This window comes from Bos mutus, chromosome 2 (assembly GCF_027580195.1).
Source record: "Bos mutus isolate GX-2022 chromosome 2, NWIPB_WYAK_1.1, whole genome shotgun sequence".
NCBI classification, from domain to species: Eukaryota; Metazoa; Chordata; class Mammalia; order Artiodactyla; family Bovidae; genus Bos; species Bos mutus.
The window spans coordinates 20,354,433-20,375,486 of NC_091618.1; the positions used below are offsets into that span (position 1 = coordinate 20,354,433).

Sequence of the window (21,054 nt, forward strand, 5' to 3'; positions counted from 1 at the left end):
TCTTGTGGAAACTGCTGCCATGGTGTATAGCAGATACACCTAAATGCCTTTAAATGCTTAAAGCTGATGGGCCACTTGCGGTGGGTTGGCTACATGTCATCTCTACCCTGGTACCTAAAATTGCAAATGCATGTCTGTACAAATGCCCTCCATCCCCACCCCAATAACATACACCTATACTTGAAAGTGTTAGTCACTCGATCGTGTCCAACTCTTTGTGACCCCAAGGATTGTAGCCCGCCAGGCTCCTTTGTCCATGGGATTCTCCAGGCAAGATTACTGGAGAGGGTAGCCATTCCCTTCTTGAGGGGATTTTCCTGACCCGGGACTGAATCTGGGTCTTCTGCATTGCAGGCTGAGTCTTTGTTGTCTGAGTCACCAGGGAAGCCTAACATGCACCTAAGTCACTTAAGCTTATTGCTTTTTATTTCTCACTTCCACCCCCATGTTCAATCTCATTTTGGAATTTTTTTTTTTTTACTGTATCTATGATCTGAAACAGTTTCTCCCTATTCTTCAGCATATATCTCAAGTTCCTTCTTCATAAAATATTTTTATAATCCTCTAATTCATTAATGAGCCTTATTTCCCTCCTCCTCCATCAATCTATCAATTTCTTAACAGTGGGGCTTGTGGTGGTGTATTTGCTGAAGCCAGTGCTGTGCACACAGGACTGTCTGCTTATTGACATAAACTGTAAGTAAAAGAACAGTTACAGTAATTCAATTTTTCCAAACTTGAGGCCAGAAAAGTTCAAATTCAATGACAAATATAATTAAGAAGCTGGATAACAGACATTTATGCAGGAAAGGAAGGAAAATTCTCCTGCAAATATATTTTCATAAAATCATCTCCCAAATGTAAATAACCAGCAAATGCTTTAACAAATATTCTGAGAAGTGAAAAAAACTCCCACCTTTAAATAGAGTTCCGAAAGTAGTGGCACAACACACTTGCTGCACTTGTACTTGCTACTGAGCTGTTATGGCCCTGGTGAGCCTGGGAGGCGGAACAATGGGTTACTGGCCCCAACTGTATCCTTTTCTCCCACTGCTTCCTGCATCTGAAATCTTTTCTTCATTCTCTGCTTGTTGAAATCACGTCTTTATTTACTTTGAGATTCAGCTTGAATATCTAAGATGTATTTCTAGACCATCCTGTTTTTTAAATCATTTTTGTAGTTTCAATTATTCACAGAAATTACCTTGAGATATACATATAAAGAGAATTGCTATAATGAATGATATCACAAGGATATTATTAATATGAAAGTCAGAAGACTTTCATGGGTAAAAAAAAAACTGTCCCCAAACTCATGATAAACCCTAAGAATTAAAGAAAAGAATCCCTTCTCCAAGTATTTTTTGAAGGACACAGAAGAAGCAAGAAAAGAACAGCTGAATACACCTTTAAGGAATTTTCCCTAATTGCCTTTCTCAAAACTCACTGTCTTGGTAGAAAGATACTGAAGATGTATGGCAAATGCTGTACCTAAGTAAAATTCTATCCATTTCTGAACAACAAAAAAAAAACCAAAAAACAGTTTGGAAATTAAAGGCTCCCAGCACTTGGTTTCCTTGATGCTTTTAATCTCATGAAATTTAGAACATCAGCTAAACACAACGGAAAAAGCAACAGAACTGATGGTGTTTCTATCTGAATCACTTTATAGACACTACATATTAGAAAAACAGCTGTAACAAAACCAGTGTCTACCGCTACCAGGACGAAGATCCGACTCGCTACCTGCCATGTCATTAACTGTACTAGTCGCTCCAGACATGGGGAGACTTAGATGCATATAAAGAAATACGACATGGAATATAGCACACAGCACAATATGAAATAAAATCTTTCAACAGACAAATACAGCTTTGGTTGACAGTTTATTAAATACACCACATTTGTACCTTATTCTGTAGTTTTTTAAATCATTCACACACAGACTTAGTAAAAATGTACTTTATAGAAAACCATCCGCAAAATAAAAATAAAAATGCACATTTTTGCCCACATTTTAGATAAACCGCTGAAAATGTTAGGAATTATTATATTGGAGGTGATCATGAAACATGGGGTAGCTTGATTTTATTAAATCTGACACCAGACCAGGACTTCAGTAGTGTTAATGTTGGAATGTGGATGCAAAAATGTCTATTAACTAAATTGTTTAATCTAATAGGGTTTGAGAAATCACTACAAATAGGACAAAATGAAGTACTATTTTTCCTTTTCAGACATTTTGCTAAACCCATTTTCTATACACTTTCTCACACTCAGAATTAGTGGTGCAGACTGAAGAGGCAAAAAAAAAAAATTCCTTAAAAAAAAAAAAAAAAAAACCAACTAGATCCTATTTACAAAACATGCAAAGTGTGAATTTTAAGTAGGTGTTATGGCAGAACTGGTTAAAAGTAAATATGGTCAAGTGACAGAATATACCTTTACTTCTGCAAATGTAAGTCCTTCCCCCTCCTTTCTGGGAGAAATACATTTTCAGGGCGTGGACTGTGAAACGGCATACAATGCAAAGACAGAAAACAAAGAAGTTTGCAAATTCTTTATATTTCCAGCTGTTGAGACAATATTTCTGAGAGCTGAGGTTACCTCTAGCGGCGAAACCAGAGCCAGCTATTAAGCAGCCAGAATGCTACAGTAATTGAATACATGACCATTTCTCTTTTAGCCCGTTCTTTGTTCTCCTCTTCCAGAAGTTGTAGACGTCTATTTAGTTTGATTATCTGAGTGAAAAACAACATCAAAAAATGAATAGAAGCTTTAATGCATGATTCATTCAGATTCTTATTAAGTAGTTTAATTTCTCAAAAGAATTATTACAAACATGAGAAGTTTTATTCGGCGCCAAAAAAGAAAGTTGTATATAGGGAAAAAAATGTTACCCACGACAGCTTAAATTCATTAAATTCTCTTAAGAGCTTCTGTCACTCAGCTTCAAGTTTTTCCTATTTAACCCGCTTTAACTGCTTTATGCTTTCTCTAAGTTACTCAGAGGGCCCCATGTATTAACCTACTGGAGTGGGCCCTGTGATCTGCCACCCAGGCCTTCAGGACTAAAATGCTAATTCTCCACCTGCCAGGAGTGTCACTGGTCAACAGCACTGTTCCTGGCTGTTGGTCCTTACTATGAGCAGCCCTGGGCCGAACAACTGTCTTGCCAAGTTCACGCTCCCTTATGAAGACAGTGTGCATCCCACAACTGGTTTGTGATGGCGTTAAAGGCCCAGGTTCCTTGCTCCAACTCTGAAGGGTTATCCCAGCTTCAGAGCAATATACAGCTGTATAGATTTGCTTAAAATGTTAATACCTCGTGTTGCTGGCTAGAATTACATCAATCCATTTTGGTAATACTGTTTTATGATGATGAAAACCTGTAAACCATGATTTAATATATCTTTAATCAAAATGGGAATATCAATTACAGTTTAATAAAGTTTGACAGAGAAAGTATTTTAATTCATGGGTTACAATGGAGAGAAAACTGATAAAATGGATAAAATGTTAGGAACTATCACTTTACATGTAACATGAATGGAATTTAGGGTCACATGCTGTTTGGTACAGTAAATACCTGTCGTCTTAATGAAGCTGCATCTACAACTGTCATGTCTTCTGAAGTTCCTTCAATCATTGCATCTATATTTGAAATGCCATACCTGAGAAATAAAACACGATTCAATATTAGAACAGAACTAAAAGTACCTTGCAAGTCACATAACATATTATGTAATGTTCAGAGGACTGTTATAAAGACTGGTATTTAACAGTACAAATTATTAAAACATTTATCAATCTGAACGGGTATTAATAAAGAGAAGAGCTTAAGGGAACAACTATCTACAATCCTGGGAAAGTGTCTTGAAGGTCAGAGAAAGAGAAGAAACCCTGACTAAGGACGTAAATAAGTAGACAATTCAACTCAGAGAGACTGGCAGTGTTAAAAAAGGATACCTGGTTGAAAAGATCCGAGAGCTGTCACTCTGCTCAGAAGTCCCTGCTGAGACTCACTGGCAGGGAACACAAAGTAAACACACTCCAGCTAAAAGCCTAAGACTGATCAGTTTTTATTTCTCCATCTCTTCTCTTCTATTTCCCCTCTTGCCATTTCTACTCTTCACTTATTTCCAATTATCTAATCTCTCCTGTATCTCCAGAGAAGCAGTTCTAAAATAACCTGAACACACTTTGCCACTACATTCAGATCCAGAATTTCAGTACCGTAATTAAGGAGCTGTGTATAAAATAATGCTGGAAGGCCGCTAAGACAAACTCTCGAGAAAACATTAAAAAGTTCTTCTTGTTCAAATGCAGTTACTTCTAAAGGGGCAATGATTTTTAAATAAGTGACAATCAACTACTGAGAAACATACAAATGCTATTATTCCTCTTTGCCTTGACTTCCACTTTTAAAATATATTTTAAGATATAATTTACATACCTGATAATTCACTTCACACATGTACAGTCTATTTAATTCTGTATGGCTATTTCAATAAAATGGCTCATTAACTTTTCTGAATGAGCAGATTATAAATAAATCAGATTTAAAAGTTACTCCTATGTAATCTAGAGTTGGCACATACATCATGTTTTTAATACTTTAAGCAAGTCCCCATAACAAAAAGCACATTACCATACAAAGGGGTACAAAGGAGTATGAAGAGAATTATATTTTTCATTCAGACATGTTAAAGACAAGTCTATTTAGAAAATCCTTTTGTTATAAATGCTACTGAAAATAATTCAAAAATACTTTAATAAATAATGTGAAACAATTTTTAATTTTATAATCCTGCAGTGCCATCATTCTGAACACCAGTTAGAATTATATTGGTTGCGGTTTCAATGACACTTGGTGTGTACTGACTTCAGATAACCTAGAATGATCTCTAAATACTCCTTTTATGGCTAAGTTAACTTGCTTTCTCCTAATCTGCCCTTTCTTTTATGGGGGAATAGAGCAAATACACTGGAATATTGACAGTAACTGCATCAGGTAGAGAAGTAAGCTACCAAGTCAGTAGGTGATCTGCCCTTTGCGTCATGAGAATAGAGCAAATATACTGGAATACTGAGGATAACTGCATTGGGTAGAGAAGTAAGCTACTAAGTCAGTAGGTGCTAGAACTATGGGTTTACAAACATCTGAATTCCTCTTAACATTAAGCAGAATTATTAAACGGTTAGTGGAAAAAAATAAAGGTTGAAGATTCCTCTTCTCTACACTTTATCCTCAAAATAAAAGTTTTCTATTTCTGTGAGGTCATATATGAGAATAAATAATTGGGGGGAAAAATCAAACAACAGAAGCAACTGCTTCAAAGGTAAACAGACCCAGACTGAATGCAGAGAAATGAACTGTAACTGAAAGGAACTCCCCACAACTTACATTCTGAACTAACTATAATTTTAAATATCTGTAAAGGAAATCTTCATTTGCTAAGAAATCTAAGGATATGAAAAAGACTCTACCTGTATAATTCAACTTAAAACATGTGTGTTTTAACCAAAACATGTATTTATCAGACCTAAAATATCTGTAAGAAATTCTAAGTCAGATCACTGGCTGAAAATAACAGAAAAATAAAAGGATCACAAATTTATGAGAAATATACAAGGAAAAACCTGTTAATAATGTAAAAATAAACTAGTCAGTTGAGTGGAATGGGACTCCTAAGGACATATTTTTCAATTTTCCAATCAGAATTTAGTATTAATGAGAAACCCATGTTTCCCTCTTCTGCCTGAAGATGAATGGTGCCAACTTGCTTCCTCTCATCATTGAAATAATGCTGCCAGTTTGAAATCAACTGCTGCAGATGTTGCTTAAAATGAAATTGGCTCTGAAAAAATTAAAGTAATGGTATCATTATTGTACCAACCATTTTTTTTCTAACCGTACAACTTGGGAAATGAGATTTTGGGTACTTGAGAACCTTAAGTATTAGTATGTGCCATTCTATCTGTCCTTGTGCACGACAGGAGGAAATACCTACTTTAGGCTAAGCATAACTCAAAGGGAAAGCGACAAAATAAGAGAGAAAAGCTTCATCAACAGATGACAAAAATGCTTAAAAACTAAATTCTCTTTCTAAACATTTAACTTCTCAGGCTGTCAATCCTAATTTCCCCAATTTAAAATGATGCTTTATAGACAAGTTTATCTACACAGTGAAAGTGACGAAGTGACACTATAGACAATTAACAACTAAAAAGGAAATGCTGGACAGAACCTCAGGCAACAATTAACATAATGCACATAAAGCAAGGTTTAAGATTCTTTTTTTCTGTGTACTAGTATGATCGTCCATTAAAACTGTGCTTAAATACACTGTCTTAGATGTTCACATGGTAATGTATTATAACTTTTTCTTTATACTCTCTTGGCCAAATGTCACAAATGTTTAGACTGTTTTTAGAGAAAAGCAGGGGGTCCACCTAGAGAAAACTCTAGAAGTTAAAGCTATAATCTAAAGACATGGCTACTGCATGCATTACATCCGGCAAAATAAAACACATTCAACCAACTGTTCACCCTGGTAATTACAAAGTCTCAGAGTTTACCTGACGTTGTCATGATGAGGATTAGAAGTGGCGGCAGCAGACCCACCACGCAACACAGGTCTAAGGCAGGTTTTTGCAGGAGAAGGCACAAGACAGAATCAGGAAACAGAGAGTAATAAAATAAAAGCAAAAATAAGACAAATAAATGTCAAATAGGATTATATTGTATGTTTCAATACAATATAATATATTTCAAATACTTTACGTATCTTCGTCTCGCTATCCTCCATGTTATGACTTTCATGAATTGAGCATTTTACAATGAGTTAGAAAACAAAGGGAACCTCTTATTTTCGTAACAAAATAGCACCAACACATAAAATAATTTTTTGGTGCTCATACTTGACATCCTACTAATTCTGTTCCAAACGTGTAACTCCTCTCTTTGAGTTGGAAAAAAAAAAAAAAATCAGCAACTTTAGAAGCATGTCCAGAACTGGTTAGTAGCACCTGCATGGTAATGGCTACTCATCTGGTATCAATAGCTATCTCGAAAGCTAAAAATCTGAAGTGACTCCCACTTCCCACAATTCCTTGCCTCCACCTCATTAATTTTGCTTAGTGCCTCGTATCTTAATACAGCCAGGTCTCACGCAAACGCTCAGCTCCCAAGAGCAGAACTGGAGCTCAGTTCTGGAGCTGAGGAGGTTGGGGACAGGTCCTGAGGCATAATACAGCACATCATAGGAAGTGCAACTGAATGTGTGCGTCTGATCCCGAGAGGCAACCAGGAGTGACATACAGGGCTGCTGGAGATGAAGACTAAGGCGCACTGGAAAACTGTGGGGATTTTCACTGAGTACACACTTTGATTCTAGAGGACAATTAGTTCTCTACCGGTAAGAGGTAACCTTTTCAATAAATTTTACTTTTTAAATCAGGAAACAAAGGCTCTATGTGGTCACTGGTCAACTCCCCCAAAAGTAATCAGCAATACTTATAACCAGAGAAAGGAGGTTGGGGTGCAAAAGCCACATTAAGGATTTGAAGAATTATTATTTTATTTTGAATGTCTCATTCTCTACAGGCTGATCAGGTTTTACCTGAATTTAAGTATCAACACAATTCTTAGAGGAAACATTTAACACCAAATGCTACTACTTTTTTTTCTGTAAGTTGGCACAGCTATAGAATTTTTGTTACAATATAGACCACTATTTTATGTCAAATCAGTTTATAAGAGAAAATCTTAATGCTTAGGTTGTATGTTTCCTAAAGGCACTACTGGTGCTTAAAGAAATTTATAGAACCTAGAGGGGAAGGGACTTTTGAGTCAGATATTAGACTTTTCTTTGTTGGCTAAAGAACGGTAAGAAATCATAATGCTTGAGGCAGGCTTTTTAACTCACCCCATCCTACTAATTCATTTGTTCTGTGACATCAGGAAAAATTACTTTCCGATCCTGTATCACAGTAATGTGAGAAAGGTTAAAAGTGAAGCCACTGCTGTGTGCTACCTAAAGCTTTTTTAAAAAATTCAAGCATATGCTCAAAAGGATCTGCCACATCCAACATATTCCACTGCAGAGATTTCCCTTTTATAATGCAGAGCCAGAAAATAATACAGTCTTTACCTTTTACAACGTATTTCATTTTGTCTTCTCACACTGGCAATTGACACATATAATATAAAAGTAAATTAGACAGGTGTTTGGCAAAGTTAGAAACTTTATTCAAGTACCACTTTCTACTGTAAATATGACTTAATACATTAAAGAATCATTTTAAGTTTGAAAATAAGATTTAATATATTAAAAAATCTTTTTAGGTTTGAAAATATGTTTTGTAATTAAAGTGGTAAAAGGGAATGAGATTCAAGACTCTTCCAGGATTAACTTGTATATCAACATTTTTAAGTAAATAAATGGTCTTAGTAGAATGTTTTTTTGCTTAAAAAAAAAAAAAAAAAAAAAAAAAACCATGGAAACTGCTACAGTAAGTAAGCAAGGTAGATGTACCAGCAATTACATGTATTTTTTTAAAAAGATAAATTATAAATAACAGATACTGTCTCAACTGCAACTCTGCATTTCTAGGTTTTCCAAGTAATGCATTTACATGAATACTTGCAAAAAATATAAATTATTTACAGATTGGCTTCTTTTTCTATTGAATCAAAGCCAGAAATAATCAAGCCCCTTCTTTTTTTGGACTGTGCTTGAGCAATATGTGGGATATTAGTTCCTTGACCAGGGCTCGAACCTATGTTCCCAGCAGCTGTAAGTGAAGAGTGCAGTCTTAATTACTGGACTGTCAGGGAAGTCCCTCAAGTATAAAACTTAAGCATGCTTAGCATGACTAATCTGAGTACTTAAATAGTGTTCTTTCAGAGGTACTAAGTTCCTTTTTTTAAACATTAGTATTTTGTATTGGAGAGTGAGATACAGAGCTCTAGAAGGTGTCAGGAGATGTGAGCATTTCCTAACTAGCAAGGACTAAACAGCATTTTTAAATCCAAAGAACACACCTGGTACTTGCTATTTCAGATGTTTTGGTAAATTTTTTTTCTTCTACCTCAGTTTTCCAAATGCACAGCACTGACCTATGTAAGTAAACTTTTCTAATGTATACCTAGAATTTAACTTTGTTTTCACGTTGAACTTGGTTTTGGGTCATATAAGTTCTCAAGACGAGAAAACAAAAACAAAATACACAAACCTTTTAACAGTGACCCTCAGAGTATAAACTAAAAATAGTTCTTATGCCAAGCAACTGCAAAAATTCATTATTTTATGATAATAAAACAGGCAGAAAGGTTTTTTTTCATTCTTTCTGTCAAACAGTTCTAACTTTATTAAATGTATCTAATGCTATGGCTTAAGACCAAAGATAAGACACTGCATTAGCATAACAGCCAGGAATAAAAAATAGGAAAGAAAAAAAAGATGTACAGAGCAAGAAACATAAAAGCACTTCCAACTTTATATGCAATATTATTTAATAGTCATGCAAGTAGAACATTATCCAAATTTCACATTCCTATTTCTTGTATCTGATAAGTCAAGCTAGACAGTTCTCCTAGTAGAAATAAAAACTAATTCGACATCTACAACTCTGATTAAATCTTGCATAACACTTAGATTAGTAAATACACTGGGGGAAAAAAAAACCTTTCAAGTTGAAAGCAACCAATAATACTAATGATAATCCACTCTTCCAGGTTCTAAGGTATACATACAGGAGCAAAGAATTATTACCACAACTACTTTATGAATTTTTTAAAAATCTCACTTAAGTGAATAAGAAAAATACTTCCTTCCCAGAAAAGGGAATTTTAAAATTATCAATTTATTTCAATTAAAAAAAAAATCACTTAAAGCTCAAGATAATTTTTCATAAATAAAAGAATATAAAGCAAATTTTACAATTAATAAAATTTCTTATTTTATGCTTTTGAATTTAAGGCAAAACTGTTCCATTATGGATTAAAAAAAAATCCAACTATTTTTCCATATACTGCACTGAGCTGTGTGTATGCAGGGGGACGGATCTTTGTCATCTATATAGGATTTATAAAACATCTTTCCCATTCATATATTTTCACTGTAATAGCATTTGATATAATAGAATCTGACCTAATAATCTAGCCTCTTCTAAGGACCTATTACAATTAAAAAGTTAAAGAGAATACCTGGTAAAGAATAAATCTATGTTAGGGAGGGAGAAGAAAACAGGCATTTGGAAATACTAGTCAAGTGCCAGGTACTTTATATTCAATATCTTTTTAAGTATCTCTCATGACACTAAACAAAAAATTTGAGGCCATCTTTATATCTTAAAATAAAGACAGGGGAGGAAAGAAGAGTCCTCACAAGAATCCAGAAAACTAGGTAATATTAGTTTTAACAGATGAAGAAAACAAGGCCCAGAGAAGCTAGGCAATTTGTCCAAGATCAGCATGTGGCTAATTACTCAGTGTGGTGGACCAAGAATAAATCCGATCCCTTTAATCCAAGCTTTTTGTTCTAAACCATGATGCTTCTTATAATCTAATATAGTCCTTGAAGCTTTAAAGAATGTAAGAGGGACTCTAAACCCTTAGGAAGGGATATATATATACACATATATTCATAATATGTATATATATACACCCACACCTATACGTGAAAACATGTACACATAGATGCAATTTTGCCCCTGCCATGAGCTTTCTCTGTTACGCTCTTTCTAGTATGGCTTTAAGTCCCTGGGCCCACACGTATGGGAACTCTGGCAAGGGTCAGGAAGTCTAGTCCAGCGGAACAATGGGTGTTCATCAAGGATGGTGAAACACCTGGGGCTTGTGTGAGGCTCAAGAGCAGGTAATAAGCAAAGGTTGGTTCAGAGCAAGTCACGAGACATGTCAGTTCCAAAGGTAAGAAAGGTTTACTGGAAAGGCCTGCTTAATTTATTGGGAATTCTTCAAAAAGCAAAGTTAACAGCCTAATAAAATGATTATGCAAATTCAAGCACTGACTCAACAGAGTTATTACTACATAAAATGTTTAGAGTTGAAGTGAAATTGACTGTACTTTCCTCACATTCTGCCAAAAAGCTCTCAAATTTCATCTTTTTAAAACACTATCTACTAATGAAGCAAGGAGAAAAAGGTATTTGAAATAATGGCAAAAAATTCATTTGAATGAACAATTCTAGGTATACTACTAGTGATTTTACCTGGAGACATTCAAAAGTGAGACACGCCATCCATACTGAGAACAATCAGTATTATTAATAAAAAGACAACAGCACCTGGGATTTTTAGCACAGGCTTAGAAATCTCTAGTGAAGAGGAAAGGAAAAAAAAAAAAAAAGCCCTGGCAGCTACACTGACTTCATCTTCTCAGATCTGCTTACTAATCCAACCACATTAGTATCATAAATGATTCAAGACTTACTAACAAAAATGAGTACAATTCAGCCCAACATCCCACACTGGATCCAAAGTACCCCTCAGCATACCCAAAATGGAATCAAGTACTTAGAACAGCTCAGCAAGGTCTTGGGGGAAAAAAAAATCTGTATTTCCCGTGTATAAATAGTTATTAACTGTATCCCACCCCTCCCGCCATACCTCGACTGAAGAGAAGCTAACAGAATCTTCTGAAATGTGAATTTTGGACAATAATTTCAAATTAAAAGAAAGCAAAGCAAGCTCTTTAAATCATTGCATCTGAGAAGGAGACAAAGGTGCAAACACAAAAGGAAGACACCACAGTCCACTAATAAGGAGCCAAAAAATAATGCAGAAAAGTTGACAAGAGTCAGTGATGGCCAATCACCTGCGATTTTCATCCAGCACATCCAAGATCTGCTGGTAAGCCCTACGAGTGGAAGACTGGATGAGCGACAAAATGCCACGAGCAGAGGAAAGATTAGCTCCGTCTTCAGGTAACATACGGGGAGGGCAAACCCGAACCTGCGGTGGCGACGGTGTCACGCTGTTCACACAAGCACAGCAAACGAAGAGAAAAACACTCAAGTCAGATTTTTGTAAAACCCCAGCTCAACATTTTCCCAAAACACCCATATTTTAAAAATTAGCTTAGTTTTCTTGCCCATTTCCCCCACCCTTCATTTTCCCCCAAAAGAGTCAGGCCAAATAAGTTAATAAACATGTTAAATTGTTTCTGTGGTTTTTTTAAAACCCAGCTACCATGAAGCATCTGTAACTGTGTAGCTTTAAGCATCAAATTAAACAGACTGAATGTGAAAGGACAACTTTAAGAGGGAGGAGAACTACGGCAGAGCATCTGCAACCTCCAGCTCTGGAGAAACAGCGTTCTTAGTGTAAACCCGAGCCTCTAACAAACCACATGGCACTGCAGCTTACAGATGATCAGAAGAGTAAGATAGGGAATTTCAGGATACAGGCGTCAGGCAAAGTTTACATGCATAAAACGAAAGGGATTCCGTGAAAACGCCAATTTCAAATACTTCACAAAGACAATGAAGCAATTAGTTTATAACGAGTAAATTTAAAGATGAACCAAAGTTTCAGAAAGCTAACAAAAAGCATTTTGATTACTCAATTAAAGCATACGTTCCCTGGCTAAATGAACAATTCTGTGAATACACTGAAAAGGCAAGGATACTTATTAAATTATCCAGATGTAGGTTAAATGATCATTTTTGGTTTCTCAGTGACAATAATCTTGGTCATTCTTTTATGTGTGAGTTGAGACTTACAATGTCTTTGGTTCCACTTACAGTTTCTCCTAAAAGCTAAGCACGTTTCAATGAAGAGATTTTACAGTTCTAATCTGGATTCTTATTTTCAGAGAACTAATTTTAGAGCATGATCAGCAATATGAGGTATTTAACTGATTTAAGGACTTGGCATCCAATTTGTTACAATAAGATGTTTTGTTACAATAAGAGAACTATGGGATGTGGGCTCAATAATTTTTCTCAGTGTCAGGGCAAGAACACCTTAGACTAAGCCTCATCCTTGCATATATATACAAAAGAGTGAAGGTAGAGAAGATAGTGAACAATTGAAAGATAAAAGATTGTACTTTGATCCATGTAAGCTTTTCTTACTTAATATTTTTGGGAACCAAGAATATGAGTAGGATAATTTTTTAAAGGGTAACTATCATTCCCAGAGTCCCAGAAAATTAAAAACAAAATCTTCTCCACAATTTTGTGAATAACTTTCAATGTCTTGATGATCCAAAGCAAAAAGTACAAAATACATGAAAACCATGTTTTCTAAAGACTACTTAAAGAGAGATTTAAGCCAAATATTGGCATACTGAGAAAATCTGTCAGGGCTGATTCACCATATGAATGAGGCCTCATGGTGTCAAGATAATTAAGTTTTCAGATGCAGACTCATGGATGGTCACCTGAAACATCTGTCCACAGACTAGGAATCTTCTGGAATACATATAGCTTATCAACAACAATAAATATCAACTGATCCATGGTACTCAGCAGAACCCCAACTGGCTATCCAAAAAGAGTAAAAGAAACAGTATATCTGGGACTCAAAGTCTAGGTACTAGGCTTGTACTCAACATTCTCTTCAGGCAGCATAGAGAATACCTGACGTTTTTGCTCCTTCTAAGAAAACAGACTCAATTCATGTTAGAAAAGTGTGACCAGAGGCAGGAATAAAATGGCCAGTTCTTCATCAACATAAACAGGCACCCATCTGACACTGTTCTTAACAGCAACACCATCATACCTAGCTAAACTGACTTAACCAAGTTTTAAAAGACTATTCAAGACAATATCTACTGACATAATTGAAGCTTTTGTCTTCATATTCTGGGGCTTAAACTGAACACTGCATATACCAATTTGAAATAGTATATAAATGAGCTACCTATATAAAGTCTATGCTGCTGCTGCTACGTCGCTTCAATCGTGTCCGACTCTGTGCGACACCATAGATGGCAGCCCACTAGGCTCCTCTGTCCCTGGGATTCTCCAGACAAGAGTACTGGAGTGGGTTATATAAAGTCTATAATGATCTCTACTTAGAATTATAATATTAGAGCAAAAATGCCAACAAACTGAATCCAAATCCATGAAAAAACTTTGATGGATTTTTGCCCATCAGAATTCAAAAGGAAAGAAGGCTTCCTTGCAGTAAACTCACTTTGTCAGAAATAAGCAATAGGAATTGTTTATTTAAATTCTAAAAGTACAAGTGTTTCCTGTCCATACATGAGAAATCAGGTCATCAAGCATAAATTATTTTCAGATTAACTGCAAAGCATTCTTCAGCTGGAATGCACAGAAGACTGAGTTTTAAAAAGTCTGTAAGATCACCTTCAATTTTAAGATTCTACGATCATAAAATTAGAATATGGTACTAAGTGGGAAAAAACCATACACAGTCCTCAATGGTAACTTAATAAGAAACATACTAATGTAGAAAGATAAAATTAAAATTAAGTCTTAATTAATGCTGCTGCTGCTGCTGCTAAGTCGCTTCAGTCGTGTCCGACTCTGTGAACCCACAGACGGCAGCCCACCAGGCTCCGCCATCCCTGGGATTCTCCAGGCAAGAACACCGGAGTGGATCGCCATTTCCTTCCCCAATGCATGAAAGTGAAAAGTGAAAGTGAAGTCGCTCAGTCATGTCTGACTCTTAGTGACACCATGGACTGCAGCCCACCAGGCTCCTCTGTCCATGGGATTTTCCAGGCAAGAGTACTGGAGTGGGGTGCCATTGCCTTCTCCTCATTAATGCTAGTAAAGATATTTCATCAAAGGTTAACATCAAAAACATATTTGGATTTCAGGTTGTTTCCAAAAGAAAACTTTTTCTCAAAAGTTTCAAAGATTAGTTAAGAAACTTAACTTTTCATAAACAACGTTTCATAAACAGCAAAATCAGAGTAGGAAGTATTTCATACACTGATGACCAGTTTGGGCAGTATATGTACAGATTAAATGCCCTTAATGGTTAATCTATTTCTATCTACAGATGAACTGAATGATTAAATCATAAGACGACCATAGCTACACGAATTAGAAGAAAGAGTCTAGTAATTCTTTCTTTTCAAAGCTTTAAGCAGTCTTGCGAGTCTCTTTAAAAATAAACAAATCTAAGAACAAAAAAAGAATAAGCCCCGTGTTAGTGATAGGCCTGATGCTACCTGGGATGCCCGGCACTGGGGGTATTAACCATGACAGGAAACAGTGCTTTCAGAGCTGAGTTTCATCTCTGCCCACCCACCCAAAGTGGAGTGACTTTGGTTTTTTTTTTTTTGACACACGAATTCCTGTGAAAAATAAGTAAACATATTGCAAAGGCACTGAGATTATTCAAGCAAATGTTATAGTATTAGTGATTTAATAAAAATGCATGTTGATGACAAATTCATCCTAGTAATGTTACAAAATGGCAAAATCTCAGCTTTACCTTTTTCTTTTATAAAAGTAAGGAAATTTTGAAGAATGTACTTATGTTTGTCATATTATTTCATTAGTAATAGCTCTCTCTCATGCCTATATGAACTTCTTACTATGCGAGTGTTGAATAAACAACACAAGCCAATGTTAGAACTCAAATTTAAATGAAAAGTGACTTGGCATAACTTTTATTATAATGTAAGTCCAAAGCAAAACACCTCTTTTTTCCACGGGTTTTCATAGGAATAGTGTTTCTCAAACTGCGAGGATAATCTCTTTGGTGAGGCTCCAGTTTACTATATTCCAAAAATACAGTAAAGGTAAAACAGTCAGAAAGGGAAGAAAAAATTTTCACTGAATCACAAATTTTGCACCATTTCTCTTGAAATTTTAAATACAGATAAAGGTTTAATTTCTTGCCACTAAGGTAATTTACTAGTTCTTAGAAGTATAATAAGAGAATCAGAATTAATAGAGAAATCACTGGTTGTCAGAACGGTTTCTGGTCCTTGAGAACTAAACTGGCTATTGAATCTCATACCACATGCCAAAGTGCCCCCTCCCCTTAAGAGGCCACTCATTCCCATCCCGTGCTGTATCACACACACAGAAAGAGTGGGTTTAATGATCTCAAAATATTATTCCAAAGCTTAATTTTAATATATGGAATTAAAAAAAAAAACTTAAATGACTCGTTATACTTAAGACTCCTTTTCGCCTTCTGAGTGAAAATAAACAAGAAAAGATAGTGTGTTAAAATTTTTTAAAGATTGAAACCACTGAATCTGGTTGAACTGAATCCACAGAGAACTCATATGCCAACCAAAGCAAAATAAAGGAACTAGAAAGGATTTTTGGTATGAATTATTCCATTCTACTTTCACCATTATACTGCAAATCATACATAACTTCCTTAGTTGATCTAGCTTTTTTTTTTTTTTAATAAAGTGTTTGATAACAGCTTGAGAAATCCTCAAACAGAGGTACTTAAAAGCCAAACAGTAAGAGAATTAGGGCAGTACATGCCAATTACCTGGTGAAGTATTAGTGTCACATAAGCCTGCAAAATTAAAACAACTCCTAATTGTGAAAAGCAGAGCAGACAGATAAAATCTTACGTGTACTCCGGTGTAGAAATCGGTGCCTGGAACCTTGAAATTTTATTTCTTGGGGCAGAATCTGATCTGTGCCACCTTAAATAATAATTATGCTTCTTTTACATATTCAGCTTTTATAACACAAAGAAAAAAGCTAAATACGAATCTGCTGATCATTTTCATGTCAATAATAAGCCCTATTATCTCTTTGAAAGTAAGGGAGAGAACAAGGCCAGCGCTCCTGCTCTTATACTCCTATGGACTTCTATTCCTAAATCCAAGGAATAAAATAAGGTGGAGGCAGGCAAACGTTCATGCACAATGACACATAATCAGATCACATCACAGAGAAAAGGCTGAAGTAGGTAAAGACAGGAAGAGTCCAATAATTACTTTGGTAGAGGTAAAATACTGCTGACCCATGTTAATAGTTTCTTCCTTACCGTATTACCAGCATTAAATACATAATTTGCTCATTATATAAAAATTTGAAAGTTTATCAAACGTAGATTCTTAAAGATGAATACAATTATAAATAATAAAATTAATAACAGCAGCAGAAGAAAGGGCAAGGTCACACTATCAACAAAAAGACGGTTAAGTATCTTACCATGGTAACATACGTAACTACCAAAACAAAAAGTATGGTTAAGGAAGGTAAGCATTCTATTGCAAAAAACTGTATAGTTAAATATTCATGCTATTTTTACAACCAAAAAGTAAAACATGAGATTCTGTTTTATTAAACATCTAGAATAGCAGACCCCAACCTTTTTGGCACCAAAGATTGGCTTCATGGAACACTTTTTCCACAGACAGAGGGGCAGAGGCGGGATGTTTCAGGATGATGCAAGCACATCACATTTACTGTGCACTTTATTTCTGTTTGTGGCAATCTCAGGACATTCTGCCTGACGCTAGAGTTAGTGTTTGTGCTCCCATGAGAATCTAACGTCATCACTGATCTGACAGCAGGTGGAGCTCAGGCTGTAATGTGACTGACGGGGAGTGGCTGTAAATACAGAAGAAGGTTTGCAGGCTTGCTCACTTACTGCTGTGTGGCCTGGTTCCTAACAGGCCACGGACAAGTACTGGTTCGTGGCCTGGGAACTGGGGTAGAAAATGCCTTTCAAGGGACTTAAAGAAACAAATAATTCAAATATCAGCTAACTTTGTTCATCTTTTCTGAGGAACTTTCATCACTGGTAACTGCAAAAATATCTATGAACTAGTCATTTACTCTAACTCATGCTTCACAAGGCTGGTTTTTATATATTACAGAGCAGAGCAGTTTCCTTTCTTGTTAACTGAACTTAGCTATCAGTAATATATACTGTGCGAGGGAAAAAAGTGATGCTATAGTAAAATAGTCCTATTTTTATTTCATTATGGGAAATTTCAAAGTAATCATGGACCTAAATAAAAAGCAATATCTTTATATAACAGGAAAGTTAATTAGAAACTTTTGGTGCCCTAAAAAGTATTACAAATAGAAAATAACAAAAGCCCTTAGGTTTATGTTTAATCATTCTGAGAGGGTTCTAAATATCAAGAAGCTACCTTCACCATAAATTAGGTAGTCTTTTCACCTTTGTGTAACATATTTTAACATAGTCTAGAAAAAGGAATTCCATGGATTGGCGATCACTGCTAGCCATGGACCTGCAGGAAAACATACAATTTTCGCAAAAAATTTCATTATTAAAAATGGTTGAATCTTTCAGATAAGCCTTCCCTGAAGGAGACATATATTCTTTCAAACTTTCTATCTTCCTATATTATGCTTCAGAATAATTATAACTACTTTCGGAAGCATTTCAAGATTCTCCAAGAAATGAAAACAGTTACAGTTCTCCTTTGCACCTAATGCAAAAAAAGAGAGACTCAATCCCCATCAAAGTCCCTTCTGTGTCCCTATATTCTTTAGTCAAGCCCAAGTTAAAACTTCATATGGTTTAATACAAATGGCATAATTGTATTGCATGCTATTTTCCATGTAAATTTAAATGTCTTGCTTTTTATCTAGGTTTGCAAGCTGTAAGGGACATTATCACCTCCTGATTCTTTATTCGTTCCCAGAGAAATTAACGTGATGCCTGACATCAAATCAGGTTCATGATAAATGAGCGTATGAAAGTTGAAAATTTAATGAGGAAGAAACAGTAATTTATATAATTTAAATCACCAATGGCTTTGAAACTTAAAAAATTCTGACCAGTTTTTAAAGGGATATTTTATTTTAAAAACCAATCAATTTTAATAAAACAACAAAAATGACTTGTCCAATTTAAAACATCTAATGGTAGGGGTAGTTTTTAAGACCAGGGTATGATAATGTAACCAAATGAGAAAGAAAGGTTTACACAAATAGTCCTTTAAACAATGTACTTAAATTTTTAGAAAAAGAAAAGGGTCTAAGAATTCTGTGACTCAGTAGGAAGAGAGCTAAAAAAATAATCCTGGAAAGCAAAAAAAAAATGCCATTTGCTTATGCTATATTCTTTACCATGGCTCATTAGAAGCAGAGTGGCTAGTCCTTTTACAATCTAATCACAAATTAAGTAACCTGAAAATGAAGATGTTTCCTTAACAAAGTGTTTATGCTTTATTTTCTTTCCCCAAATTTAAGGTTATAAAGAGTACTACAAAAATATAAAACTGATGTAAATGTATTACATAATAAACTGCAAACACTATTACAAGTAAATGACTTTTTTCTTCAGGTTCTTAGGTATAAAACATAACACTTCATCCTTTTTTTCTTTCTAAATATTTGAGAGTAAGTAAATCATTTAGAAAAGGATGGGACAGGCAGTGTATAGAGACAACTATGAATGAGATACAATGCTTAGTGGTTCTACTCACATGGAGTCAGTTTTGACCAGCTGTCCATTTTGGCGAACAGCATTTTCACTCATAGAGCGTTCTCTTTTTAGCCTGCCAACTGCACGGATCTGTTAGGCACAAAGAAAGGGAAAGGAATGGTAAATATTCTTAGTAGTCTAGTAGTTGTTTAGCATCAAAAGGACCTTAATCTAAGGCTACTCACAAAATTAAAAAATAACAGAACCATGAATTGCTACTCGGTGTGTGTATTATATGCAGGGCATGTTAAGGAAAAAACCTCTACTTACTATAATGCAGATAAACGGGGGAATGTTTATTTTCTTTATGAAAATAGTGACTTCTAGTTGCTTTTTTAAGTCTCAATCTTACCTGGTACAATTATTAATATTTTTATTTATTATAATTATGCAATATACTTACATTCAGTTCAGTTCAGTCCCATCTGACTCTTTGCGACCCCATGAACCACAGCACGCCAGGCCTCTCTGTCCATCACCAACCCCCAGAGTTTACCCAAACTCATGTCCATTGAGTCGGTGATGCCATCCAACCATCTCATCCTCTGTCATCCCCTTTTCCTCCTGCCCTCAATCTTTCCCAGCATCAATACTTGCATTACTTAACGAACAATTCACAACAGCTTTTAAAGGCACTTACACTATAGGAAATGGGATAGATTTGTAAATATTACAAATAAGGCTTCTGAGGTTAAAATAAATTCAGATTAGTTTAGATATTTGAATGGAGAAGGCAATGGCACCCCACTCCAGTATTCTTGCCTGGCAAATCCCATGGATGAAGGAGCCTGGTAGGCTGCAGTCCATGGGGTTGCTGGGAGTCGGACACGACTGAGCGACTTCACTTTCACTTTTCACTTTCATGCACTGGAGAAGGAAATGGCAACCCACTCCGGTGTTCTTGCCTGGAGAATCCCAGGGACGGGGGAGCCTGGTGAGCTGCCGTCTGTGGGTTCGCACAGAGTCGGACACGACTGAAGCGACTTAGCAGTAGCAATTTGAAAACTAAAAAAAATCTCACATGCTTAAATGTTTTAGTATTCTAGAAATAGTTACAATCTTCCACCTTACATGCTCTTCGTACAAAATGTTATTGGTCTCTTTCCATTAAATAGATGGAATTAAAGGATGAATCTATGTTTCCTTCCCTTGAAATTAGATGGGCTAGTGACTGCTACAGAGATGATAAATGTGACTTCTGAGGTTAAGTTAGAAACAACACTAAGGCTTCTGCTTTTTTCCCCTTTCATTGTTTGGAACAACAGCACCAAGACCCAAGCGGCCAGACAGAAAGGCTATGTGTGGTTATACCAGCCAGTAATCCTGGCTGAGGTCTACACAATAGCTAGTTATCAACTGACCTATGAGTGAGTAAGCCTCAAGCTGTTGAGTCATCCTGAGCCTTTGAGACTTCCTAGCCTAGGCCCAGATAATATACAACAGAAACAAGCTTTCCCCACTATGCTTGATGCAAACATCTCACCGACAAAATCCATGAAAAAAATAAGCAATTTCTATTTCAAGCCACTAACTTTAGGATGGTTTAATGGGCAGCAGGAGATAACTGGGGCTTCCCTGGTGGCTTAGACAGTAAAGAGTCTGCCTGGAATGCGGGAGCCCAGGTTCAATCCTTGGTTTGGGAAGATCCCCCTGGAGAAGAA

At 35.8% G+C, this 21,054-nt stretch overlaps 1 protein-coding gene across 10 annotated transcripts in view; it reads right to left on the reverse strand.

Moving 5' to 3' along the window:
* Positions 1 to 1,869: 1,869 nt before the first annotated feature.
* The window catches only part of MFF (mitochondrial fission factor), a 28,975-nt gene continuing 9,790 nt past the window's right edge, over positions 1,870 to 21,054 (reverse strand). For 3 of the 10 annotated variants that reach the window (XM_070385665.1, XM_070385631.1, XM_070385645.1), the window contains 8 exons: positions 19,395 to 19,483; positions 16,551 to 16,625; positions 15,651 to 15,728; positions 11,844 to 12,002; positions 8,157 to 8,189; positions 6,583 to 6,642; positions 3,590 to 3,674; positions 1,870 to 2,741 (listed from right to left, as the gene is read on the reverse strand). In XM_070385665.1, coding sequence (XP_070241766.1) covers positions 2,610 to 2,741; positions 3,590 to 3,674; positions 6,583 to 6,642; positions 8,157 to 8,189; positions 11,844 to 12,002; positions 15,651 to 15,728; positions 16,551 to 16,625; positions 19,395 to 19,483 — 711 coding nt within the window. In that variant the 3' untranslated portion in view covers positions 1,870 to 2,609. The remainder of the gene's footprint in view (positions 2,742 to 3,589; positions 3,675 to 6,582; positions 6,643 to 8,156; positions 8,190 to 11,843; positions 12,003 to 15,650; positions 15,729 to 16,550; positions 16,626 to 19,394; positions 19,484 to 21,054) is intronic. The other 7 variants (XM_070385655.1, XM_070385636.1, XM_070385682.1 and 4 more) reach the window with 7 other exon arrangements.